Genomic DNA, 26,531 nt, shown 5'->3' on the forward strand with positions numbered 1-26,531 from the left:
AGTTATTAAACATGTTAGAGCTAAATGTCGCTGATATTGTCACATATCACACCGGAAGTGCAGTTATAGCTTACGGCTTTAAGAGAATAGAAGGAGAATGAATGTTTCTTTTTCTTTTTTGTGCGTCAGTGCGCTGGGAGGAGTGGCTCCGAGCTCCCTTTTTAAGAGATCCTGTAACGTTTGATCCTCTGAGGATTTGTGCAGACATGGAGCTTCTGCCACTTCTGTTTCTAAGCTTCTGTTTCCTGACTTTGTCCGGACGGACGTTTGCTGCTGAATCCGGTAAGAAACTCACTGATTTAGACTGATCATGTGTGCAGGCGCAGTCACGTTTCACAGGAGCGGATGGAGCTTTAACGCTGCTCAGGCTGCTGCTTTAGTGGGTGGATGACTGCGGAGTCTACACCTGTGACATCAGCTTTTAATGCAGCCGCATTTCAGTATTGAAAAAACCAGAGTTGTTTTCTGTGTTGATCGTTATTTATTAGCGAAACTTATTATTTCGTTTGCATGTGTTTTACGTACGTGTGTGCGTCTTTGTCAGTGCGCTGCTTCCTGTAAACGCATCTGTTTTGGTCTCTGTTTAGACTGTGTGACATTTGTTTCCCAATGAACCTCATGTTCAGTTTGAAACACATATACACTGTTTCTACGAATACAGAGATAGTGTAGAGGTAGTGTTTCATAAAGAAAGACAAACAAAAGCGAAAAGTTGAGAGTTGCAGCAGCAAAACGTGTCAATTGTTGTCGATTGTTTTGTTGTTTTGTTTGTTTGTTTGTTTTTTGTCTCAGTCCAGATGTGACTAAACCTGTCTTTATTTCCCTCTTAAACAAAAAATGCGAAGATCTCTGCAATGAATCAGAAATGTATTCATCAACCCTTTGATGCATCTTTGTGGTAACTGAAATATGATATATGGATATCAGAATCAGAATACTTTATTGATTTGTTGGCTTAAAAAATAATAACAACTTTACAACAAGAGAAAGTCAAGTTTCAGCTCAGGCAATCACTATCAAAGAGTGTTTTCTACATTACAATAGACAGCCACGCTACTGGAGTCATGGTAAAGCTAGAAGTATTATATGATTATGCCTAACTCTTTTTATGGAGCCAACATTTGTGAATTGAATTTTACTTTTTAAAAATATTTGCTCTGTGATTTTAACTCCACTCATTAACATAGAGGCTTTTCCTGGAAAGTTTTGATGGCAGAGGGGAATGCTGGGAAATATGTTACCTGTACCTCCTGACATTGATCTCTGTTGTTCATCCAAAATTGTTGCATCAAGCGGATGCAGTTATATAAGAATAGGTCAACATGCAGAGAGAGTCAATTTTAATGGACCTCGCCTTCTGTGTCCTGATGTCAATGATGCTACACGTAATCTTTTCAGTGAGAGTCTTATAAAGTCATTACCACACATAATTTAAAATGCTGCTAAGTGGCGCTGAAAAGAGTAACGCGAGCAGAGAGCAGGACGAGAACTTTGGATTTGAGCCGTTCTGTCATGTTTGAGATTGAAACGTTCTTATCACTTGTGCTGATAATATGCAGTCATACCTTGAGTTATTTATGATCTCATTTGCCATTTGCCAAGATTTTATTTTGTAAGGACACTTCCTGTTATGTTGCTGAGATTATGCCAGAAGGTTCCAGGAAAGCTGATGCTCTGACTGGGGTTATTGCCCATCGTGCTGATAAAAAGCGTCACACAAAGTGAAGCGTCTGACTGGATATTTTTGATAATTACACTATAATACTTAGGGCTAACAACTGATTAAAATATGTAATTGCAATTATTTGACAGATTTATTTTTTCTGTTTTAAAAAATTAATATATAGATTTTTTGAAATTTCCTAATGCTCTTGACATCATGGCAGTGCCAGATAAATTGGAGGTGGTTGTAGCTTAGGAGGCAGAGCACGTCATCTAGTAACCAGAAGGTTGGTATTTCAATCAAACGGAAAGAAAGCAATACCTTAGAAAAATATTAATAATAAATAATAATAAATGCTTGAATGAGAAAGTAAATTAAGCAAGTTGTATAAAATGCTTTGAGTGCTCAGGAAGAGTAAAGAAAACAGTCCATGTATGTTTTTCATTATCGCAACTTTATATGCATGTGTGTTTTCTCATTAGTGTAACAATACAATACATAACACATACTATAAAGAATATTCTGTAAAAGGTATTGCATGCTTATAAAACCTGCTAGGAGTACACTTGAGCTTATGCTCATCATTACTTTTCTTTCTTTGCACTGAGACAGTTGTTCAAGCAGAAAAGCATTTTGATATTTTTAGATGACAGGGCTGCTTACTTCTTCTGAAAAACATGCCCATACAGTCAAAAACAACCTCTCACATCACATAGATGTGGCACCTGTTGCCAAGTACTTATGTGCAAAGTGCAAACTATCTCACTGTGTGCTGTTTCATGTTTGGACCACTGCTGGGATGGTCTTCTGTGTAAATAGATGGCTCTGGCCTGTATTGCTGCTCTTCATCAGATCAAGCTATGACTGAAAGCCTCTTGCTTGTAGAATGGTCTGTCCAGCATGGTCTCCCTTTAACGAGTGGGCGGAAGGTTCTTCACATCACCAAGTGATATTCTAGGCTCTGTGTACCACAGTGATAACTCTGTTCACATCTGCAGTGGTCTTGTTGAGAGAACCATGTGACAGAGCTTAAAAGCTGAAGTAGCACTTGATTTTCTTAATCACGCATCTAAGAATTAGAGGCATTAAAAGGAATTTTAAAAGGCTTCATTACTGAGTTAACTTTGATAGTCCTAAGTATAGAGTGTGTGTGTGTGTGTGTGTGTGTGTGAGAGAGAGAGAGAGAGAGAGAGAGAGACAGACAGAGAGAGAGAGAGAGAATATGAGATGCAGTGTTTGCTCTGGTACATTGTGTTGGTAAAGGTCACAAATTATTGTGTGGAGTTTTAAAGCTAACATGACATGATTTTTTTTTCTGTCAATAGAGCAGATCAAAAATCTGAAAACAACACAAACACTGCGCAGTCACATATTCATGGGAATTGATGAATTTCGCGGTTCTGATTACATTATCAATATCACTTATTGATTTGATTCTTTATTGAGTCTCATTGGCTGATTGTCACCACCATTTCTAAGCAGCATATTGAAGACATTACTTTTATGTAAAATAATTACAGGCTGTCTGGTAAAATGTTTGCGTATGTTGGAGGTATTTCCCCTCTTTGTTGTGATAATTGTTGGTATCATTACCAGAGGCGATTCTAGGATCAGAGTTTTGGGGATGCTGAGCAGCTCCAGCCAGGAAAAATTAACTTTACACATCATGGTGAGACTTCTTCCCTGTCTCTGTCAGTCCCTGCATCCTTAAATGTCTTCAGTTGTCCCGAGTTCCTCTGACTGTCTCCTTGGTGCATTTAAACCCCTGTTCCTCCCTGTCCTCATCGTCTGTTGTCTTCGTCTCCGTTATTAGTCATCATAATTTTACCATCTCTGTGCAAGTCTGCAAATTTCTTTATTGAATCATAAGATTCTTAAAGTCATCAAGTCTCTCTGTGCCTGCCTTGTCACAAAACACGACATCACTGTTTTGTACATTTTAACAATTTAATCCCCACATTTGTGAAAGAAAAACAAAACACATTTTTGTATGTAACAAAACCATCAAATCTGATAAAGGTTATTTAAATGCTGCAAAAGAAGAATGGATTGGAATAAAAAAAAAATGCATATCCTAACCTTAATTACTGCGTGAGAATAATGAATGATGCTCACAGTGAGTAAAAAGTAAACTGAGCGCATTTTTTGGACAGAGATTCACTTTTAATGTGTGTGTATAATATAATACAGACACATAAAAACACTTCCAAAACAGAAGAGTCCTTGAAATGTACAAAATATTAATAAAAAATTATAAAAATGGAGGCAACTTTGCCTGTTGTAGAATGTATGAAAAGATCTTTACTGCAGATACTAATTTTACTAATTTAATAATACTAATTTTGTGTTGTAAGATTTATGAGTTTCATGCTTTCATAGTGGTACTTAGGAGAGCTTAACATTTTTATCAGGTGGTCCACACTGTAAAAGGTTTGAGAAACACTGATAAGTGTATGTGTGCTTCTGGAAAACATTTAAAGGTGCAGTACAGAATCTTTGAAACAAGCTTAAAACATTTTTAGAATATAAACAGAGCATCTGCTTCTCTTTACAGCTCCTCACTCCACCAGGGCTGTTTGGCTCTTTCTGTGTGCAAATGTGATGTACGTACTGCAGCAGTCATACAGACAACTGGATGGTCCAAAAGTTGGCCTACCTATTACTGGCTGAGGTTTTAGAAGAGTTGTGGCTGAACCACATAAAAATATAACATTAATTTTAATCTCCCCAATCAATGATAATGTTATGTTGGAATGTTGTTAAAGAGGATAAAAATGTTTCAACCCAGTTTGTTTTGCAGATTCTGTACAGCAGCTTTAATATAGGGAGAACACAACTTCCAGATTGTGTGAGTAAAATCAGGTTTTTTCTCTTTGTCAGTTTAACAGTTTCTGTTGTGCCTGTCACTGTTCCCTGTCTGTTTTCTTACCTGGTTCTTCCTGACCTTGTACTTTCTCCTCACGTTCCCTCTTTCCTCTCTCCCTCTTTGGACTGACAATCATACACAAATAGATTGTATTCAATTAGATGAAAAATTAAATTAATATAAAAAAAAATACTATTAAGATCACTAACAAAAAGTCCTCTCTCAGTGTACTTTCAACCAAAAGGCAAATAACCAAACCACACGAACATCTAATGAAAGATAAATATTGAAACACTGATCCAACATTATTCTTGATTGACGGATCATTTGATTTTACACTTTTACCTGAATGTGGCTCCTTTTTTCTGAAAAAACTTCCTCATATCCATTATGAACCTGGCTGTCTCTGTACACACACACACACACACACACACACACACACACACACACACACACACACACACACACACACGCACACACACACACACACACACACACACACACATCCAGTCAGTTAGCTAGTTAGTACCTTGGGTGTGATATCGGTACATGCACATATGACAAAATAAGCAGCTTCTCTCATTCCATTTCAAACAGGGTGGCAACAACAGCAAGCTATGGACAATTTAAAGTTTTAGATTTTAAATAAGCTATATAAATTTCAATGGGAGCAGCAGGATGATCAAATGTCGCTGATTTTACTACAGAGCAGGACGGATTGTAGGGTAGCAAACATCTTCGGAAAACACATTTTCAACACTGCAGGTTACCTGGGTGTAGGGGTGTGTATTGGCAAGAATCTGGCGATATAATATTTATCATAATACAGGGTAGATGATACAATATATTGCGATACTAAAAGCCAGACGATATTTGTGTTTAGTAGGACTAAATTTAATTAGGAAAACTCACAGTAAACAGTCCAAACTGTTAAATGCTTGACATGAGCTATCTGAAACAAAAACACTCTCTCTCTCTCTGAAATATCAAGTATTTTTTTTAACATGAAAAAGTAAACAATGTAACACTGAGGTCTAACTTGCTAAGTACTATGATTGTAAAATACTTATCCAAAAATTGCTCTATGGAGCATCAAAACAAAGCACTTTTTATGTGACCTTAACATAAACAAATATAAATCAAAAATGAAATTGCTTGACGAATCCATCCAAGTAAACATTAACAAAAAATGTAAAGGGCTATTACAATTAAGTAAAATAAAGTACAGCTCTGCAGTGTCCATCAATGGAACATTTTTAGTACAACCTGAAAAAAGGAATTTACTCATCTAAATAAGTGCTTATGAGACTCAACCAAAATGTCAAACATTCTCATATCAGAGATTTTACATGTTATAGTGTTTTTTCAGTGCTTATTTTTTAATTTCCAGATTTTTGTGCAGGAATACAAGCTGATCGACATGGTCAGCTCTCGGGACACTTCTTGGTGCATTTACTATGTCTCCTGCAGAGGAGAAAACTCTCTCTGCAGAGACACTTGTTCCAGGAATGCATAGGAAACTCCTTGCTACTTTGGATAGTTGAGGGTATTTCTGTTCATGGTCCTTCCACCAACTGAGAGGATTTCCTGTGAGAGGCAAAGGGGTCTCATCTCTATACCTCTTGATCTCAGCTGCAGCAACATCATGTTCTGATTTTGGTGCAGTATTGTCACTAGTAGAGGCAAACGTAGCTCCGAGCAAGTCCACCAATGCACATGAGGTCCTCTGTCTCTTTAGGGGTGGCCGAGGGATGGAGTCAAAGCTGTCTTTGTTATGTGGGTGATGAGCCTCCTCTGTGGCATTCTCTTCCTCCACCTGTTTGTCAGTCTCCTTATTCTTTTGCTGCTGAAAAACATTAAATTCAAATAGTAATATTGTCAGAAAGTCAAAATTCAAATCCAAGATTCACCCTGTTCTGCACTAATATTTGATGACAAATGTCATCAATATACTTAAAAAATAACATAAAATTTATTCACTTGCTTATAACTTCAGTTGAATTTTCCAAATAAATTCATTCATTTATTTACTTACATTTTCTTCCTTCTTTATCACAGTCACCTCAGTGTCCAACAGTCTGGAATAGGTCTCACTGGTCTCTGCTTCAGACAGGAAGGGCAGGTCCTTAAACTGAGGATCAACAGCTGCCATCCATAGTGTCTCCCTCTCATTTACATATCTCTTTCCCAGATCTTCTGCTATGGCAGTCTTAATGTCCCTTACTGTCGGTGTATCATCAACACTTTCTTGTGCACCAATCACAAGCTTTGCATGAAGAGGAGCAATGATGGACAGGGTTGGCATGCTCTCCTCTGACATCACCAGGGTGGCGTCCTTCATAGGCTTGAGTGCCCTGACAACTTCTTCTGCACATGTGATGTCAGACTCAATGTGAAAATTTCTTTTTCACTCTTCCTAACTTCTGCAGAAAGAAGAGCTGCACAGATGGCTGGTTGCTGTTCTAAAAATCATTCTATCATATCATAGGAGCTATTCCATCTTGTAATTACGTCCATGATTAACCTGTGAGCTGGTATCTGAAGGAGGCACTGTTTCTGCTTTGCATGTCAAAGCAATTGTCTCTGCCAAGCTCAGGGAGTCCAGCACTGTTGCTTTGACTTTGTGGTACAACTTTGGCAGAGCAATGTCCGTGATGTGTTGTCGGGAAGGAACGGTGTAACGGGGCTCCAGCATTTTAATCATATTCCGAAATCCTTTATTCTCCACAACACTCAGAGGGCGCATGTCTTTGGAAATAAAAACAAGTACTGACTGCGTTATTTTTGTTGCACAAGTTGAAGTTGCTGGGCGTTTCGAAAAGTTAACTTCTTCAATTGTCTGTTGAGCGGGATCACCTCGTTTCATTTTAAAATTAGCATTTGACGCTATGTCGCTATGGCATGTGTGTTCATAAATTTGTTGTGTTACCGGAATATTTGACTCTGGCAGTGCAGATTTTACAGACTGCATAGCTCTTGTCATAGTCTTTACTGCCTTCTTTTGTCCTAAATCCAAAATAAGTTCACACATCAGATTCGAAAGCTGCTGGGGCCGGCTGTATCCTCTCCTCTTCAATCATCAGTTAGCTAGCACAATTGGCCACACATCCACTGTTCTGCTTCTTTGGTTTTGGCAATCTAGACGCTTCTACAGTTATTGCGAGACCTCGATAACTGTAGAAGACCTTGATAAAACTGATTTTGAATATCGATTCAGTATCATTGCACGAAATTTCGCGATATTTCGGTGTATCGATATTTTCTTGCATCCCTACCTGGGTGTAATGGTTTTCAGCTAAAAAGAAACATGGTCTACTCCTACCTAACTATATAAAGAGTAACTGAAGGTTAAATGCAGCTGAAATGTCCTGTTTTAAGCCAGCTGCATCTCAGCCACCATCGCTCTGGCAGAAAGGGCGCTAGAGCCAGAGCAGGAGAAAGCCGAGCTGGAACAAACCATTTTGTTGTTAGAATATTACGTCTCAACCAAGTACTGTATGGTTTTTAGATTTTTAGTGGTGTGTCACACAAACAGCAAATATTCTCAAAAAAAGTAAGAAAACTTTGGGAGTGCTTTGATTCGTTTTGGGGGTGCTTCAGCTGTGTGTTGGTAGAAGGGAGAAGCATTTCTGTAACAGCTCATGTGGATGCAGTAATATTAGCAAAAATCAATATTCAGAGAGAGTCCTCTTTAATGGACCTCACACTGACTTCTGTAAACAGAAATGTAGTACATGAAGTAAAGGTGAGCTATTACACTGATTTCCAGCTCCATACTTGATTCTTGGACACTTCTGGAACAGTTTATCATGATTAACAGTTCACAGTGATCTTTGTTTATCTCAGACTGGGCCTTGGTGCAGCCTCTGACTCCATCCTCTCTGAAACAAGCTCTTCAGCTCCTTCAGCCTCAGTTTAAACCAGTTACTCTCACACTGTGCAGTGAGGCGTGGACTACAGAGGAACAATGTGAAGAGGAGCTAAAGCAAAAAACTGCGACGTTTGCGATTTCATGTCGTGACTGTTTTTCTTTTTTGTTGAACTTGGATTGGTTTTTGTTGTTCATGATTAATAAAAAAAAATAAGCGTGAACTTTCTTCTGGTTAGCTGTCCCTGACTCATACCTGACTTTTCCTTCTGTCCTCATCAATCTGTATGAAAACACACTGTTTAATTAATGTTTTGTCTTTCAGGGACACCTGTGACCAGAGTGACGGTGAAAGAAGATGCTGATGCCATTTTACCCTGTTCCCTCAGCACCAATGAGAACATTGAGTCAATGCTGTTTGACTGGAAGAAAGAGGGAAAGCAGGTGTTCATATACAATAATGGCACACATCATAACAATGACTTTGAAGATCAGTCTGTGGAGTTCAAAGGTCGAGTCTCACATTTTCCAGAAGAGCTGAAGCATGGCAACGCCTCCATAAGAATAACAGACACTAGGCTAGAGGACAAAGGAAACTATATTTGTATTTTTCCAAAAAGTCAGTCCGGTGGTATAAGATTCCACATTGAGCTTGCTGTTGGTGAGTGCTGTTATGAATCAGGTGATTACTTACAGATGAAACAGTCAGCATGCACATCTGGCAGGGTCTCACCCCCACAGCACACCTGCAGTGATATTTGCAATATCTAATGAAAAAAACTGAGACCTTCCCATGTTCATGCTGCCCCTGCACCTGTCTACTTATCTAAGCTCTGAGGTGCCCTCAGATCCATTCAGTCTTCACTAAACAAAATAAATCTCTGTGAATGCAACTGTAAAAGGTAAATGAAAAAATTCTGACTTCACCTGAAATTTCAGACTGACAGCTGTTCAAATTGTTTTCTGATTGTGTCATAACACATCCACCACCATAAACCAGCCTTTTGTATAATATACATAAGGACATTTATGGATTATGTGACTTTGCCTTCCTTTTTTAGTTAGGGATTATAACAATATGTCTAATATAGCAGGTTAACACTCCTGAATTTGTTTTCTCAAGTTTGAACTGACTGCCTATTGATAATTACACAGTCACCTCTAATATTTGTGCTTTTTTCCCTTTCAGAGCCCATATTAAAGGTCCGAATCATCGCAGGTGAGTCATGCTTGTTGACGTCACTGATATTTGCCTCCTCGTGTGTATACGTGAACTCCTTACAAGTTATTCAACCGAGTAGAAAACTAGCTTATGAGCTACATAAAGTATCTTATCCCTCTCAGTGTAATTTAAAAAAAAAAAACCAGTTCTAGTTATATGTTTTAAGAGAAGTGTGGATTTGTTTTGGAGATTGCATTTTGTTTTTGCTGATATTTTCTGTAACCTCTACAGTTGTTCAAATATTTATTTATATTCGTATTTATGACAATTATAAACAGCACTGAAATCCTTCCTATTTTTTTTTCTGTTGACTGCTTCTCTTAGCTTCCACCAACGTTGTTAGCAAACTTGCTCAAATAAATTAATTGTGATCGGTGAAAAGCTCAGCCTATCATCGATAGTTGATATATTTGTCCAATCGCACAACCTTAGTCCAAACCTTTTCTCTGTATAAATGTCTGCATGTGAGTCTAAAATATTGTTGAGTAAAAACTCTGAGTTGAGTTAGTACTCTTTTCTTTGTTTTCAAACATCAAAAAGAACTGATTTACTGCCATTTTTCTTTTACAATATTTCTATTATGTGTTTACATTCTTATTATATTCTTATACAATGTATTATGTGTTCACAGGTGCAGCTCCAGAGCCTTCTGTCACAAATCTTGATCAAACAAATGACTGGGCAGTCCTTAAGTGTGATGTTAAGGGTGCTTCCCCCAAACCTACAGTCGAGTGGTGGAACAGTAACAATCAAACCATTCCTTCAGAGGAGCCACAGGTCTCTAAAAAAGGAGAGCGCTTCTTCATCACCCTCAAAACTACTGTGAAAAAGACTGACCGCTATCACTGTGTCGCCACACAGAAGGAAATCTGGCATCAGGCACATACGGAAATCAATGTGCGTTTGAATGGTGAGTGAAATTTTAATCTTAAAATGTTTTAAGAAAATAGTGTTTTTCAAAAATGTGTGCACAGACTGAATGCAAAAAATTATGTCAGCACAGAAACAAAAAAATAAATAATGAAACGATAAAGACATGCAGTCAGATGTCTGGAAAAAAATTTTCAGGTGAAAAAGTAGAGGTGTGTGATAAAACACTCCAGCAGACAGATTCACTGGAGCCGAAGCAAAAAGTAACTCGTAGCCACGATCACCCCAGTTGTCGTTCTTGTGCTCAAAGACTCACAACTACAGTGAGCTCAGAGGCGTTATTCTGAGTGAGCTTCTCCGAATAGGTAGATATCTTCAGCGTCTTCGATCGACAGTCCCACCAGGTTCAAATCCACAATCCGGCTAGTTTGCACTGGTTTACCTGTCAATGTAAGTGTGTATGTGTATGTGTATATATATATATATATATATATATATATATATATATATATATATATATATATATATATATATATATATATATATATATATATATGTAGATAATGTTTTGTAAAGCAGAATGGTCCAAAATACCTTCAGCCACAATCCAGACCTTAATTGGAACCAACAGGAAGCGTTCAGAGGCTGTAATTTAAGCATAAGGCGGATCTACTAAATATTGATTTCATTTCTTTCTTTTTTTTTTGTGGTACACAAATTTATGCACCTGCCTGACTTTGTTTAAACAATTATTGCACACTTTCTGTAAATCCAATAAATGTCATTTCACTTCTCAAATATCACTGTGTGTGTGTAATTGTTTTATTGTAACAACCATCGATTTATACAGGAAAATAATGACTATTAACAAGGTTGCCCAAACTTTTGTATCCCACTGTAAAAGCAGAGCAATAAAAACATTTTCTTAGAATTAATTTTAAGGAATGGAGGTTTAGCAAGAGGAAAGAAGGAGTCTCTGAGCAACAGCACAAAGATTCAAACATCCTTCTGATGGAGGAAGCTCCAGCATCATCATCCTCACTGCTCATAGCAGAAACCAGCCTGGTAGCTGTGGAGACGCGCAGGAGAAAACAGGAAGTTAGATCCATGTTGACATCACTGAGCTTGCTGTTGAAACCTGAGGTCTGCTCATGACATCCCTTCACAGGCTGAGGGTTACATCAGTGTTTTTTTCTTCTGTTTCAGAGTTCCCTGTTGGATGGGTCATTGCTACTTTTGTCTTTTGTGTTCTTTTTGTGTTAGTTCTCCTGTATTTACTTAGAACTAGAGTATGTAACTATATTAACGGTAAGTTTTGATAATGTGTTATTTCAACAATCATGATTAGCAGACAATAACAAATTCTTTATCACATTCTTAAACATTTCCACATTTATTTAAAATAATTTTGTTTTCCTTCCTGCAGGATTACAAGCAGCCAGGGAATATGTTTAAAACAAGTCACAGCACCTCACCTTGACCATGACTCAACCTTTAAATGAGGGGTGTGTGTGTGTGTGTGTGTGTGTGTGTGTGTGTGTGTGTGTGTGTGTGTGTGTGTGTGTGTGTGTGTGTGTGTGTGTGTGTGTGTGCGTGCGCAGATGTGTGAGCAGCATCTGCAATCATGCCTCGCTGGCTAAAAAGCCTGTGCTGACTGTTGTACTTGTTGTTGTTGGAATGTGTCAGGCTGTGAGCTGCGGAGCTGCAGCCGACTGAGAGTGTGACAGCAACTGAGTGTCAATAAAGATGAAAAGTGCTGAAGTGTGGTCGGGTCTGTCCTTACTGCCACAGAATTATTGTCTGAAGACCAAGAAAAATGCCCAACAGATTTATTTTCCCAAGTGGATGATTACATTTTTTGCTATACTGGTCACTTGATATTCATATACATTTTATTAGATTTTTATTAGAATTTTTTGATTTTGAGTTATTACAATCAGAACAGACCAGACCGTGGGTCAGAAAAGAAGAAAGAAGATAAGTTACAGTGAAGGTTGATAGAAGGAGAGGGAGGAAAAATAAGAGAAGAAGAGGGATAAAGAGTGAGGGAGAGAGAAAAAAACACTGAAAATCTGCTTCATCACCTGCTGAAAAAAAAAACAAGCAAAAACAATACAGCAGGGAAACCACATCAACAGCCAACACATGCATAAATAACAGTAAATAATATCTGTGAAGGTTCTCAGTCATCCAGGTCATGGTATTTTAAAGAGCTTGGAAAGAAAAGTGTCTGGACTTCTTTAAGTTGCTTGAAGACATTTTACCTTTCATCAGACAAGTTTCTCCAGTTCTAAGTCACATGAAGTCACATGATATGGTGGGGCTAGCTTTCAAAGCGGGTTCACCCGAAACCTTGGCTGATTGTGACCTACATCCGTTTTCACACCGTGGCGTGATTAGTGTGATTAGTTAGAGAATCACAGGGAGTTCCCCCCTAGGACTTAAATCTGGGACTCGCCACCATTTGACCTTAGAAATGGTCTATCTGCAACTTTTCTTCACTTCGACGGCATCAGGTAATGTTCATATGTTGATTTGCGGTTTTCTTCCATTTTTGAGCTATAGTGGTCCCGCACTATAACACGGTTCACCTTTCACGGCATCACTGTTTTGCGGATTTTTTTGTGCAGTTTTGCATGCTTTTATTTAACAGCGCATTGTGTCATGTGTACGGATTGGCTGTATACCAATGTCAATCAATCTCATCTTGTGTCTCCTGTACTGTACAGAATGCTTTCAGCTTGTAAAATTTACACAAATCTTCGATCGCTAGCAGTGTGACTCTGAAGTGCTGTACTGTATGTCTCTAAGTTTTCTCCCCAACAAACACACCAATGTCAGTGAAACGTTTTGCACCGAAAAAGGCAGCCGCGGGTGACTTCGGTTTCATTCTGTAATACTGGACTTAATTTTCTACGATGGTTAAAAAATAAAGTTGGCTCCTTCACGGATTTCACCTATTGCAGGTTATTTTTAGAACATAACTCCTGCGATAAACAAGGAACCGCTGTACTGCAGAATATATTTAAGGTACAAGGTTCTTTATTCGTCACATGCATAGTTATACAGGTATAACACACAGTGAAATGTAACCTGACATGCTCCTCGACTTGTGCATATACATTAGGTCAGGGTTTGGCAACCTTTCTGATGATGCCATCTAAAATTTCCTCGGAAGTCAATTTGCCATGTAATTGCATTAGCAATAAATTGCAAAAAGCTACATAAAAAAGGATCCTGGTGTTATTTGTCTCTCAGAAACAGTTCATAACTTCCCTTCAACTCATTCATGTCACCTAAAAGGTAAACCTGTTTCTCCATCACCTGTTCAGCTCTGATGATTCAGTAAGGACATCTTCATGTTTCCCTCTCACCACCAGGGGTGGAAGTAACGAATTACAAATACTCACGTTACTGTAATTAAGTAGATTTTTTGGGTACTTGTACTTTTATGAGTAATTTTTCAAGTGTGTAATTTTACTCATACTTGAGTAAAACTTACACCATGTAATCTACTTCGCTACTTATAAAATCAAAAGTCGCTACTGAGTACGCCCACAATTTGAATTATTATTCAAACCTTTCATCTGCATTTTTGCAGCCAATAAGGCCGTGCGATCGTGACCACGTCGATTTAAGACATAAGCAAAGAATAAACTCCGCTGCAGCAGCAGGCACAGGTGTCTAGAGGTGCTAAATGGTGGAGTATAAACTACTTTATAGACGGAAGATTTGGAGACAAAGAAGCCAAAATGGAGACAGAGGACAACACTTTCAACCGTGAAAATGACGTAGAAAAGACGGAGGACGCGTGCCCGTGGCCGTACCTGGAGGAATTTTTCGTGTACAGAGGGAGAAAAGGAGACAGCGTACAGATGCAGTGCAAACTTTGTTTGACCTCTACAGTCATTTCAGCTTACAAGACTTCAGCATCTAATCTAAAAAAACACATTGAGGTAAGAGGTTTTACAACTATACGTGTATGATATTGCTTTCTTATTTTTCATGTGTGTTAAGGTTATTAGTTTGGCTAAGATATTGTCACCGCCATTGGTTAGCCTGATATTAAAATAAGACGGAGCTAGCTAACGTACGTGTGTGTGCATGCATAATTGAGCTACAATTCGTAGGAATGTTTTAGCTTATTATTTGGATAACCACCGTCATTACAATAAATTAAACTTGTAGTCATTTAAAACTCACAGGCCTACAATCAGCTGGCCTATATTTAAAAAAAAGCGAAAGTCCACAGCCACACCAAACAAGCTCTCAGCAAATACACAAGCCAAGTTACCAGACCGGATGTTGAGAGCTGCAAACAAACATGTTCCACAAGCAACTCTTGACAAGCTTGTCATCAATTTCATATGTGAGGGTCTACAGCCATTTGCAGTGGTAGAACAGCCATCTTTCAAAGAATTGGTTACCACATTACAACTTCAAGCCAAAGTCATCTCCAGACCCACTGTCCATGCCAGAATCTATGAAGCTGCTGATCACATGAAGATGACTTTGGTTGCAGCATTGGATAAAGTCAAATTTGTTGCTACCACTACTGATTGTTGGTCAGCTCATCAGAAAAGTTACCTTGGAGTCACATGCCATTGGATAGAGGAAGAGTCCCTGGAAAGAAGATCTGCAGCACTAGCGTGCAAAAGATCGAGAGGGTCTCACACATTTGACATGCTTGATGGTGCGCTTGATGATATCCATTGCCAATACAAGATTAGAGCCAAAGTTGTAAGAACCACAACTGATAGGGGATCCAACTTTGTCAAGGCCTTCCATATGTTTGGGGCACAAAATGATGCAGATGAAGCTGAAGATGAAGCAGACCCAGAAACTATTGACCTGACTGACCATAGGGACTACCATGAGGCAAGTGCAATTCTTGATGAAGACTCTGGTTTGGAGTATCAACTCCCGCCTCATCAGCGATGTGCATGTCACCTGCTAAACCTTGTGGCTACATCTGATGCTGCCCTAGTAGAGAGCATGAATGAAACCTACAAGAGGCTCTCCCGTGCAACCTTTGCAAAATGCCAGGCCATTTGGAACAAAACTGGCCGATCTCATTTGGCTAATGAAGTGGTAGAGGACAAGTGTGAGCTACAGATCATTCGTCCCAATGCAACACGATGGAATTCAACCTACCTTGCCATTGAAAGGATAATACGCATCATTGATGAGAAGGGGGAAGATGCCATCAGGAGTATTTGTGAGGAGTTCAAGGTGAAAATGTGAGTAAAATTGGACACCTACCAATTGCCAATTTTGTGAATTTTCCTTAATGGATGGTTAAAAACGTGAGCAGACTCTTAATATTAAATCAGAAGATCCCTATTATAGTCATGGTGGGTTTTGTTGTTGTGCCTTACAGGTTGAGTCCTGCAGAAGTTGCATTCCTAAGGGAGTACTATACCACCACGAAGCCACTGGTGAAAGCTTCGAACATCCTTCAGTCTGAGTCCACTTCCTTTATGGGATGGCTCCTGCCAGTAGTCCAACAACTACTGTCCAAACTTAGCAGGCTGGAGACATCAAGCAAAACATGCGTGCCACTCATCAGAGCCCTGCAAAATGGCCTTCAAAAGCGTTTTGGAGCGATGATGGAGGATCCAGAGTTGGCTGCAGCTGCAGTCCTCTTACCCAAGTTCAAGACTTCCTGGACTGACAGAGCAGATGTAACAGAGGCTGGTAAGGATTCATGTGATCCCATTTTTGTGTATTTTTACATTTGAACACATGCCTAAGTGAGTATTTCACCTAATACGTTGTAAGTTATTGATGGTCTGTCCTGAATACTAAACAATTCTTTTTGAGAATTTGCCGATTTTAAATTTGTGTTCAGGAATAATCACTGAAATTTAAATAACAAAATTGTGTTATCTACTTGCAATTACAGCCTTGACATACATCAAACAACATCTTGAAACAACGGAGCATGAGAGTGAGGATCAGCAAAGAGAGTCATCTGATGAAGATGAATTCCTCTCCAGACCAAGCTCCAGAAGGCTGCAAAGTGCAGTTGAGCTTGATGGTTACCTTTCTTGTGCCACAGACACCACGGAGCTGCTGCACTCCTTCTCAGGTATCAAAAACCTCTCTCTTAAACTGAACACAGCTCTGCCTGCTTCTGCTGCGTGTGAACGACTTTTTAGCTGTGCTGGTCTACTCTTCACAGCCAAACCAAGTCGGATTGCCTCTGTTAATTTAGAAAACCAGCTCTTGCTGAAACTGAACAAAAGGTTCAGAAAGTAAAGTGTGACAAAAACGCTAAGCGTTTAAGACACTTACCTGCCTGTTGTTCAGTGTATGGGGAAAAGTTTAAACGGTTCTACGCATGTTCAGAAACATTTTTGTCATTGTTTTAACAAACAAAATTCCTCCTTTTATATCTACATTTATTTACAAAACAAGTTACCTTTCTATACCTTGTTCATCTGAGAAATGTGCTTTGAACATAAATATTTATACTGGTGAATTGAGTCGAATGCCTGCTGTTGACGACAGAATAAAACGTCAGTCTGTTAAAAAGTAATTCATACTTTGAGTAGTTTTTGAGAAAAGTACTTTTCAAGAGTATTTTTTTTAACACCAGTACCTTTACTTGTAATTGAGTACAACTTAACCAGTGTAACAGTACTTGTACTTGAGTACAAATTTTGAGTACTCTTTCCACCTCTGCTAACCAAACTGACATCATGACCAGCAGCTTTACTGCTGTGGCTCCAGCAAACATCAGCTGATACTAGAAATTGATATTAAATGAATTCTAACATCAGCTGATCAAGCTTAAATGTGCTGCTGTTGTTTAACACAACATCCCCTGGTTTCCTCTTTCTGGCACAAAGTGGGTGATAAACAAACGAGAGACGGGACTTGTGTCAGAAATACCGATCAGCTGATCATTGATCAGTTTCATGATTGAATGAGAGAAGAAGAGGCAGCTGACAGCGTAAAGACGCAGAATAACTGCAGCTTTGTGTCTTTTTTTTCCATTCTAGCTGAAGTCCAGGACAAACTGTTCCTTTTCACCTCAATAAGAAATGCGCAATATTTTCTCTGAATACGAGACGATTCCGTTTTTAAGGGGCGTTTGGCGACTCTACTAACTAACCTTATGAATAAAATAAAGTTCACTATCAGTAACATCAAAGCACCCACCCAGCTGTATAGAAACTTCGTCATGCTAGCTAGCACGCAGTACGAGTTATTGTAACTGACTGTAAAAAGTCAGCACAACGAAAATAAACTCCACCTAAACTTGGTTTATATCTGACTCAGACAGACTGCAGGTCATAACTTCTTACCTGAAGTTCAGTTCACCGCCTCGGGTCTCTGCTCCTCCTGCCTTTCCGTCATCCACCTGCCAGCGTGTTGCATCTGCTGGCCTCCACCACGTGCTAATGTTACTGAATCTGTGGAAGCTCCGCAATAGCCACCACCAAACAACTGAGTTATTTTTACACATCTCCCAGCATCTGGGCAATCCACCACCTCTCATTGTTTATACCGTTACAAAAAAAAAAAAAAAATCATCGGCCCATAAAAAAGAAAAATCACCCGGTGGGCTGATGCTGATTTTTCGTTTTTATGGGCCGATGGGTTGTTGGTTTTTTTTGGGATAATGTTTATGCTTTATTGACTCGTACTTTTGGAATCACCCTGTTGTGAGAAAAGGGTAAGCTGGGAGAGAATACAGCATTATACAAGCAGAGTGTTTTAGCTGTATCCGTAGATCTAAGACATAAACCTGTTATTTAAAAAAAGTTAACCGAAATGCAGATTTAATTTTAAATTATTTCATGAACTGTCCAGGAATTACAGAGAGCTTTATACTGATATGCTAAAATTCTCTGAGTGTATTGGCTGTATACGACAAGTATTTGTAAATCATTAGTAGTTACTCTTGCATAGGTGTTTTGCTTGTTTTAAATTTGTCCACTATTTATTTTCAATTTTTGTATTTTGTAATGTATCTCTGATTCACTTTTTCTTACTGACCGTTGTGCTCGCATAACATGTGAATCTCCTGAGTGTGGCATTAATAAAGTCTGTGTCTATGTCAAACCTGAAGTTTAAACTCCTTTTTTAAATTTACCAACATTTCTGATTTGCAGCTAAGACTGTGACATGTTTTCACCATTTGCAAGCCAGAAGAGTGATCACTCTTGAAGCCTGGTTGCTGCACAATACTAGGACTACTAGTACTAGTTCTAGTACTACTGCTACTGCACAAAGCATACAGTATTGTTCAGGAATTTCACAAATTTGTTTAAGTCTAATGTGTTGGCTTACAGGTAAACTTGTTTTGGAGGTGGATAGGATGATAGGATGAAAACGTCCAGCATCACATAATGTTTTCTGATCAGTAGGTTTGGAGTAAAAAAGAACTGGACGTATATTTGTCTTTTTTGGGCTACTTTTATGTCAAGCAAAGTTAACTTATTTAGAACTGTGATCAAGGATAACACATAAACCCTTGAAAATGTGAATGTAAAAATTGTACAAACTCCAGAGAAAGTGGCAACTGAAGTGGCAAAAGTGCAGACAATGTTTTACTTAAGTAGAGGTACAGCTGTTAGTGTCAAAAACACTTGAGTAAAAAGTTTGATAAATTATCGGGTCAGAAATGTGCTCAAATTGAGGAAGTCAAAGTAGTAACCTAACTGAACCTTGTGCTATTATTAAAAAAAAAAAAATTATAATATTAGTAGATAGGACTACAAACTTAGTCTGGTGGTAAAAGGCACAAAGGCCTCAGGGGGACATTTGGCAGCCAGGGTTAGAGCTCAGACACCTGGAGCCTGGGGGTTGGGGCTAACAACACTGACTGGTAAAAGAATCTAACATCCAAGTGTTACATGTGTTGCAGCTGATAAAAAGCCATAAACCACTGTTTAGAGGTTGTTGTGGAAGTTTTCCATTTAATAAAGCCTGCAGACAAGCGATGAGCGGTAGCTAACATTCTTTAATCAAGACAAAGAACAGAAATCAAGCTTGGTGAGGGACTGCCATCGCTGGGGCAGAGGGTGAGCAGAGTCTCTCACTGAGCCTAGCATGGCTCTCAGTTAAATACCTCCTACAGGAACAAAAGTCAGTACACAGCTGTTTTCACACCTTTGGTCTTTCGCCCAAAGAAAGTTTCACACTGCCTTGCTATCTCTTACAGTGGAGAAAAGACAAAAAGACTCTTCCTGTGGAGTTGTCTGCTTCCCCCCAACTTCCTTACCAGACCCCCACCACCTGTCTAACTGTTTGAATGGAGTATGAGGAAAACATGCTAAAACAGTGACCTAAAAGCATTACCAATAAACAATGTGACCAATACATAAATGATCAATACATAAATTCAATAAAGCCTGCAAATTCTTGTATTTATACTGGAGAGCAAAGAAAAATTAAATGCTACTTGTACTATGGAAATCAGTTTCATAAAAGCTACATAAACAGACCTGAAGAAGATTGTGTTTGTAAAACTAGCGGTAACGTCTGAGAATTGTAAGTTATATCGAAACAATTTGTGTTGTTAATCCTGAATGATTCACGGTGACAACATCATAAGAAGAAGGTAATTTTACTCCACACACACACACATTTGGAAAATCACATAGTTTGACCATAAAAAAATTAGTATTTGAGATCGCTGCACCAACATCATTAAAGAAAGATACCTTTACATGACACTTTCATTTTAAAAATATAGAAATTTGAAGTTTTTTATGTAAAACATAAAAACAAGAAAAACGTAACACGTTAAAGATGTCGTGATGAAATTATTGATTATCTAGATCAATGGTGATTCCATCCAAGAGTCTACAGGGTGAACACTGAGGCTGGGTTTTAGAAATACAAGATGGTAACATGAGACACGTTACCTCTGACACCATTAACTCTAGTTTAATGCGTAAGAAGTAAATGCATCACAGAAGGTAAAAAGGAGTTGCTTGTCCCTTCATTTGTTCAAATAAATTACAACTGATTTGCATAAGTTTGATGCATAATTTAAAAAAAGAAGAAGAAAAAAACAGGTCTTTGAAATAGTTCACATCATCTAAGCAAGACTCGATCGGAACCTCAAATGTTAAAGTACTCTTAGTGATTGCACTTTTATTACCTGAGCTAATGTAGATGCTCTGAAAAGCCCCCTGACTGAAAAAAAGAAGCACACATTTGGAGAAACTGTGCTGTAACTTCACATATTGTGAAGTTTTCTGTCTTTTCTTTGAGAAAAGAAAAACAGATAAGTCATAAACTCGTTGCCATACTGGTATTATGTAAGGAATGCACACAAAGATTGTGTTAAAAATGTGAGCTTCACAGTTAAGGTACAGTCCCCACCCATAGAGTCCACACACACCTTGCCATAGATGTAAGAGGACTGAAAAAAAATGTGTAATAATAATAATAAATAAAACCATAAATGTTAATTGAGTCATTCAATTTGTTCTACCGGTACATTGGAAAATTACTTTTTGTCCACCATTTGTGTGACTAACAGTCTCGCTACCAGGTGACTGATGCATAGATGAAAGTGAATTGAAACTTCTGCTGTACAGCTTACTAAGGGGTCCTGTGATGGGCCATGTGCAATTACACAAAAGAACAAGTTAAATTTCACCATAACCCTGACTGGAGAAAAGGACAGTTTGGAAATTTAAATGATATTACAACTGTTGCACATTACTCTGCTATGAGAGTGACTTTAAGATCACAAGCTGATTTAAAACAGAATCTAACATCAACATTCTTGCCCCTGGAAATAGCTCTAAGATATTAAGAGAACTTGGCAAATGAGATGGCAGGATGGCAAATAATGCACTTTAAAATGAGATCTTGTTGTTTCATTGGAGCAGTAAAGTATCGTAACAAAGAATAAATGCAACTATGTATGAACAAGTATGACTGCTGTGAAGTTTCCATGTTTTACCTACAGATTTGGGGCTGCTAGTTTCCTCTATGTATTTTCTTATTTAAACGTAGAACCTCAAAGTTTAGCAGCAAAACACCTGTTTCCTTTTTTCCATCAAACATGTCTTTCAGCCATCTGTGTTTATCAGTGCAATATGTCACAATCTTTTTTTAATAACCTCAAAGTACACAAATACAAGATTAAATATTTTATTAATCAAAGATAGATAATCACACATTGATACAACAAAAAAAAGATTTTTATAAAAATTACACACGGTGTAAGAAAAACATTATAACATACAAATAAGTGTTTTATGATAATCTGACATACTTTAAAAGCGAAAGAATAAACGTTTTTAAAAAAATCATGTTCTTTGATGAACACATTACATGTATCCCATTTTCAAAGTATAATGTAGGGAGCAAAGTGTTCACAAAAACAGTTTTAGAGGACTTACACACGATTACTTTTTCCACAGTGCTTGTATGCCTCTTGTAAAACTATGTACTTTTCAAAAGTAAGTACTGAGTATTATGTTACTTATTTATGCACAAATGTTTAATAATGAAGAACATTGCTGTTGGCCACATGTCGGGAAAGTTATGTGACATTAGCAATGTTTGTACTAACTTGGTTTTAAAGCCTTTACTTCAAAATATACGCCGTTCGATAGTTGACCTTAATCTTACAGAGAATGTGATTGTGATGATTTGATGGATAATTAAAGTCAGTCATATATCCACAAACACAACAAGCAGAAAGTCAGTGATGCTGCTCGGTTTGCAGTCCTGAATATCACAGCACAAGCAGGATTCACTGCACTGTTAATGTTAGCTGTGTTATATTGCTGCCTCTGTTCGGTGGTGTCGAGCCAAACGGACTTTAACGTGTGTTTGAACGAGCTGACGGTTCACTCGTTAAGCTGTAAGAAAGATGCTTTAATCACAGCAGTCACACATGTGTCCACTGCACCATCTGGAACTCTTCTTGTTTAGCACTCGTAATAACACAAACACTAAATCCTCCTGTTTGTAGCAGTGTGTACACCTGTGATAGGAGTAACTTTTAAGTTTAAACTGCAGATGTCTATTATTAAAACATACCTCCATTATAAAGCTTTCAAATGTATTAAAATGTTCATATATTTTTGTATCACATGCCATTACATCCTGTCACGTACACACACACACACACAGAACACACACACATGCTGATAAGTAAGCTTGAAAAACAGGAAATGCTATGCAACTGTCTCTTGGTATAAATAAATCTGACTGCAATGCCTCGGTGTGAGTATCACCTGATTACTCACCCGTGCACGTAGCTCTATGAAACTCCTTATGACTGTCTTGTATTCCTTCATCGTATTTAAAAATGTCACACACCACTGACATCCTGAGACTGTCACCTGTCTGTCTGTCCTGCACTCTCTCTGTTTCTTTCTCTCTGATTGTGGAATAAAAGTATGAACGTGTGTTTATAAGTTACACTTGTGTTTGAATCCTGCAGCTTATCACACATTTCATTTCCATGTGTGACGACTGCAAGTGTCCAGAGTGAGGACAGACTGAGGGACCCACTGCTGCACATCATCTGTGAGGCTTTGCACCCCTGATGATCCACCAGGACAAACTCAGCAGTGTGTGAGGAAGAGGAGGAGGAAGATCCAGCAGCAGCTGACAGATGGAGAGAATAGACAGACTGTTCCCTGTTTGTGAAGGACTGCTAGGAAAGTTTAACATAACTGTCTGTGCTGAATCAGTCTTATTAGGTAATGTTCAAATAATGTGATCATCCCAGTGTTTCCAGTGTGGGAGGAAGTACTCAGGGCCTTCAAGTTACACACTATGAAAGGCAGCAACAAGTTTAATGTTCAGAAACCTAAAGTCTGTATCAGCAGCAGAATGGAGCTAAAAATAAATGTTGGTTTCAGTTCTATGAAGCTTTGAGGATTTTGGATCAGTAGCTGCTGTGTTTGTTGCATCACATTGCTGTAATTGTTTATATGCTTTATATATTCTGAGCTAAGTTGATCTATAGTGTTACATCATATTCTATAAGGATGTTATGTGTTTGTAGACTTTCTGCCCAGTTTGACCCATTTAGCAGAAGTCAGCCTGTTTAAGGCTCTGATATCTATTCTGTATGACTTAAAGCAGTTATGACATGGTCTGATTTTCTCACCCAATAAAGGAATATTTCATATATCAGTCTACTCTTCATTTTATCAGAAACAGTTATCACAGCTCGTACATTTTCTTTTTATAAATATATGTAAGCAATGAGCCAAATTTAGTAATGCCAACATACTGAAGGAACAACATTTGTCTCTTATATATGATACACCTATATATGCACTGTCAAAGACACTTGTCTTTGAGTGAAGATTTAAGGTGGTAAGACATATAAATAACTGCAACTTGAATCTGTACTGAAGCTCAGTATTTGACACAGAGTTAATGTTCACTGCTGTAATAGCTAATAATGATTAATATAATAACTATAATATTGGCCATATTATATTTACATTACCAAAGTGATATGACTTTAGTCTCATGAACAACATGAGCTAATTGTTATTTACTAACTAATCTTGAAATAACTGTTCAGTACAAAAATGAAGCCCAACAATCATGTTTTACTGTCCTGTGGTCTCAGCCTCAGATACTTATCAAATCACACAAAGCTCATGTAGAAACAAACAAACAAATGAACAAAATATGTTCTCCTTCATTTCTGTCAAACAAAGTTGTATGACACGTTTCCAGCGGTTAGTATCATGGTTGCTAGGCAACCTGGGCAGCACGACGGAGACCAGACCGTCCCATACAGACAAACTTGCCGTTTATTTTGCAAATCGAGCTCAACACTGCCCCTAGCGTCCTGGAGCACTTCCGTTGTGTTTTGGAGTTTGCAAGTGTTTTGTATTTTGTACTTGTTTTGGAGTTTGTACATGCTTTGTCTTTAGGGGCCACCATAGGTGTGAGCCGCGGGGCGCTGAATTTGAGAAAAAAGACTAAGTATTTTTTCAGGACTTTTTGCCCTAAGTTTTGGGAATAGAGTGGTCCCTATCAAGTAATTCTAGGGGGGATTTGTTGTGTGCAACCCCCCGTCTTTTTGGAGAAAGACGGGGGGTTTCCTGTTGACTTATCTAAGGTTTGGGGATAAATGGGAGTCGCGAGAGTTTTCTGCAACTCGGACTTTGGTTCTCATTTTCCTTGTTCGGATTAAACAAATGCAAATAAATTGAAATAAAGTTTTCCAACGGGGCATGCAACCTGTATCTTCCGCCATACTGAACGTTACAAAAGCACAAGTTTAACCAGGGCCAGCCCGTGGCATAGGCCGTATAGGCAAATGCTAAGGGCGCCGTCCATCAGGGGGTGCCACGCCAGTGTCACAGTTGGTACTATTATTTCTAAATACAAAGTTTTTAGTTTGTTTTTAGTTTTAGCTATTTTAGGGGGATATCTGTGTGTGCAGGTGACTATTACTGTGCATAATTATTAGGCAACTTAACAAAAAACAAATATATACCCATTTCAATGATTTATTTTTACCAGTGAAACCAATATAACATCTCCACATTCACAAATATACATTTCTGACATTCAAAAACAAAACAAAAACAAATCAGCCACCAATATAGCCACCTTTCTTTGCAAGGACACTCAAAAGCCTGCCATCCATGGATTCTGTCAGTGTTTTGATCTGTTCACCATCAACATTGCGTGCAGCAGCAACCACAGCCTCCCAGACACTGTTCAGAGAGGTGTACTGTTTTCCCTCCTTGTAAATCTCACATTTGATGATGGACCACAGGTTCTCAATGGGGTTCAGATCAGGTGAACAAGGCGGCCATGTCATTAGTTTTTCTTCTTTTATACCCTTTCTTGCCAGCCACGCTGTGGAGTACTTGGACGCGTGTGATGGAGCATTGTCCTGCATGAAAATCATGTTTTTTTCTTGAAGGATGCAGACTTCTTCCTGTACCACTGCTTGAAGAAGGTGTCTTCCAGAAACTGGCAGTAGGACTGGGAGTTGAGCTTGACTCCATCCTCAACCCGAAAAGGCCCCACAAGCTCATCTTTGATGATACCAGCCCAAACCAGTACTCCACCTCCACCTTGCTGGCGTCTGAGTCGGACTGGAGCTCTCTGCCCTTTACCAATCCAGCCACGGGCCCATCCATCTGGCCCATCAAGACTCACTCTCATTTCATCAGTCCATAAAACCTTAGAAAAACCAGTCTTGAGATATTTCTTGGCCCAGTCTTGACATTTCAGCTTGTGTGTCTTGTTCAGTGGTGGTCGTCTTTCAGCCTTTCTTACCTTGGCCATGTCTCTGAGTATTGCACACCTTGTGCTTTTGGGCACTCCAGTGATGTTGCAGCTCTGAAATATGGCCAAACTGGTGGCAAGTGGCATCTTGGCAGCTGCACGCTTGACTTTTCTCAGTTCATGGGCAGTTATTTGGCGCCTTGGTTTTTCCACACGCTTCTTGCGACCCTGTTGACTATTTTGAATGAAACGCTTGATTGTTCGATGATCACGCTTCAGAAGCTTTGCAATTTTGAGACTGCTGCATCCCTCTGCAAGATATCTCACTATTTTTGACTTTTCTGAGCCTGTCAAGTCCTTCTTTTGCCCCATTTTGCCAAAGGAAAGGACGTTGCCTAATAATTATGCACACCTGATATAGGGTGTTGATGTCATTAGACCACACCTTCTCATTACAGAGATGCACATCACCTAATATGCTTAATTGGTAGTAGGCTTTCGAGCCTATACAGCTTGGAGTAAGACAACATGCATGAAGAGGATGATGTGTCTGCATACCGGCAGGAAGTTGAGCGGCTGGTACTCTGGTGCAGTCAGCACAATCTGGAGCTGAACACTCTTAAGACTGTAGAGATGACAGTGGACCTCAGGAGACATCCCTCAACTCTGCTCCCCCTCACCATATCAGACAGCCCTGTGTCAACTGTGAAGACCTTCAAGTTCCTGGGTACAACCATCTCCCAGGACCTGAAGTGGGAGACCAACATCAACCCCATCCTCAAAAAGACCCAGCAGAGGATGTACTTCCTGAGACAACTGGGGAAGTACAGTCTTCCACAGGAGC

At 38.8% G+C, this 26,531-nt stretch overlaps 1 protein-coding gene across 1 annotated transcript; it reads left to right on the forward strand.

The window, feature by feature from the left end:
* The first annotated feature begins 206 nt into the window (after positions 1-206).
* LOC146632873 (butyrophilin-like protein 10) lies at positions 207-10,537 on the forward strand. The gene is made up of 3 exons (XM_085353581.1): positions 207-282; positions 8,723-9,058; positions 10,251-10,537. The coding sequence occupies exons 1-3, from the start codon at positions 207-209 to the stop codon at positions 10,535-10,537; spliced, it is 699 nt and encodes a 232-aa protein (XP_085209707.1).
* Positions 10,538-26,531: the final 15,994 nt, after the last annotated feature.

This window comes from Diplotaxodon limnothrissa, linkage group LG5, assembly GCF_057381915.1.
Source record: "Diplotaxodon limnothrissa isolate DT_005_m linkage group LG5, D_limnothrissa_male_GT1.1, whole genome shotgun sequence".
Lineage (NCBI taxonomy): Eukaryota > Metazoa > Chordata > Actinopteri > Cichliformes > Cichlidae > Diplotaxodon > Diplotaxodon limnothrissa.

Excerpts from the sequence above, each read along its gene's own strand:
- LOC146632873 (XM_085353581.1), top strand. The coding sequence starts at position 207 with ATGGAGCTTCTGCCACTTCTGTTTCTAAGCTTCTGTTTCCTGACTTTG. Across the intron at positions 283-8,722 it reads GACGTTTGCTGCTGAATCCG|GGACACCTGTGACCAGAGTG; the intron begins GTAAGAAACTCA and ends TTTGTCTTTCAG. Across the intron at positions 9,059-10,250 it reads CCACATTGAGCTTGCTGTTG|GTGCAGCTCCAGAGCCTTCT; the intron begins GTGAGTGCTGTT and ends ATGTGTTCACAG.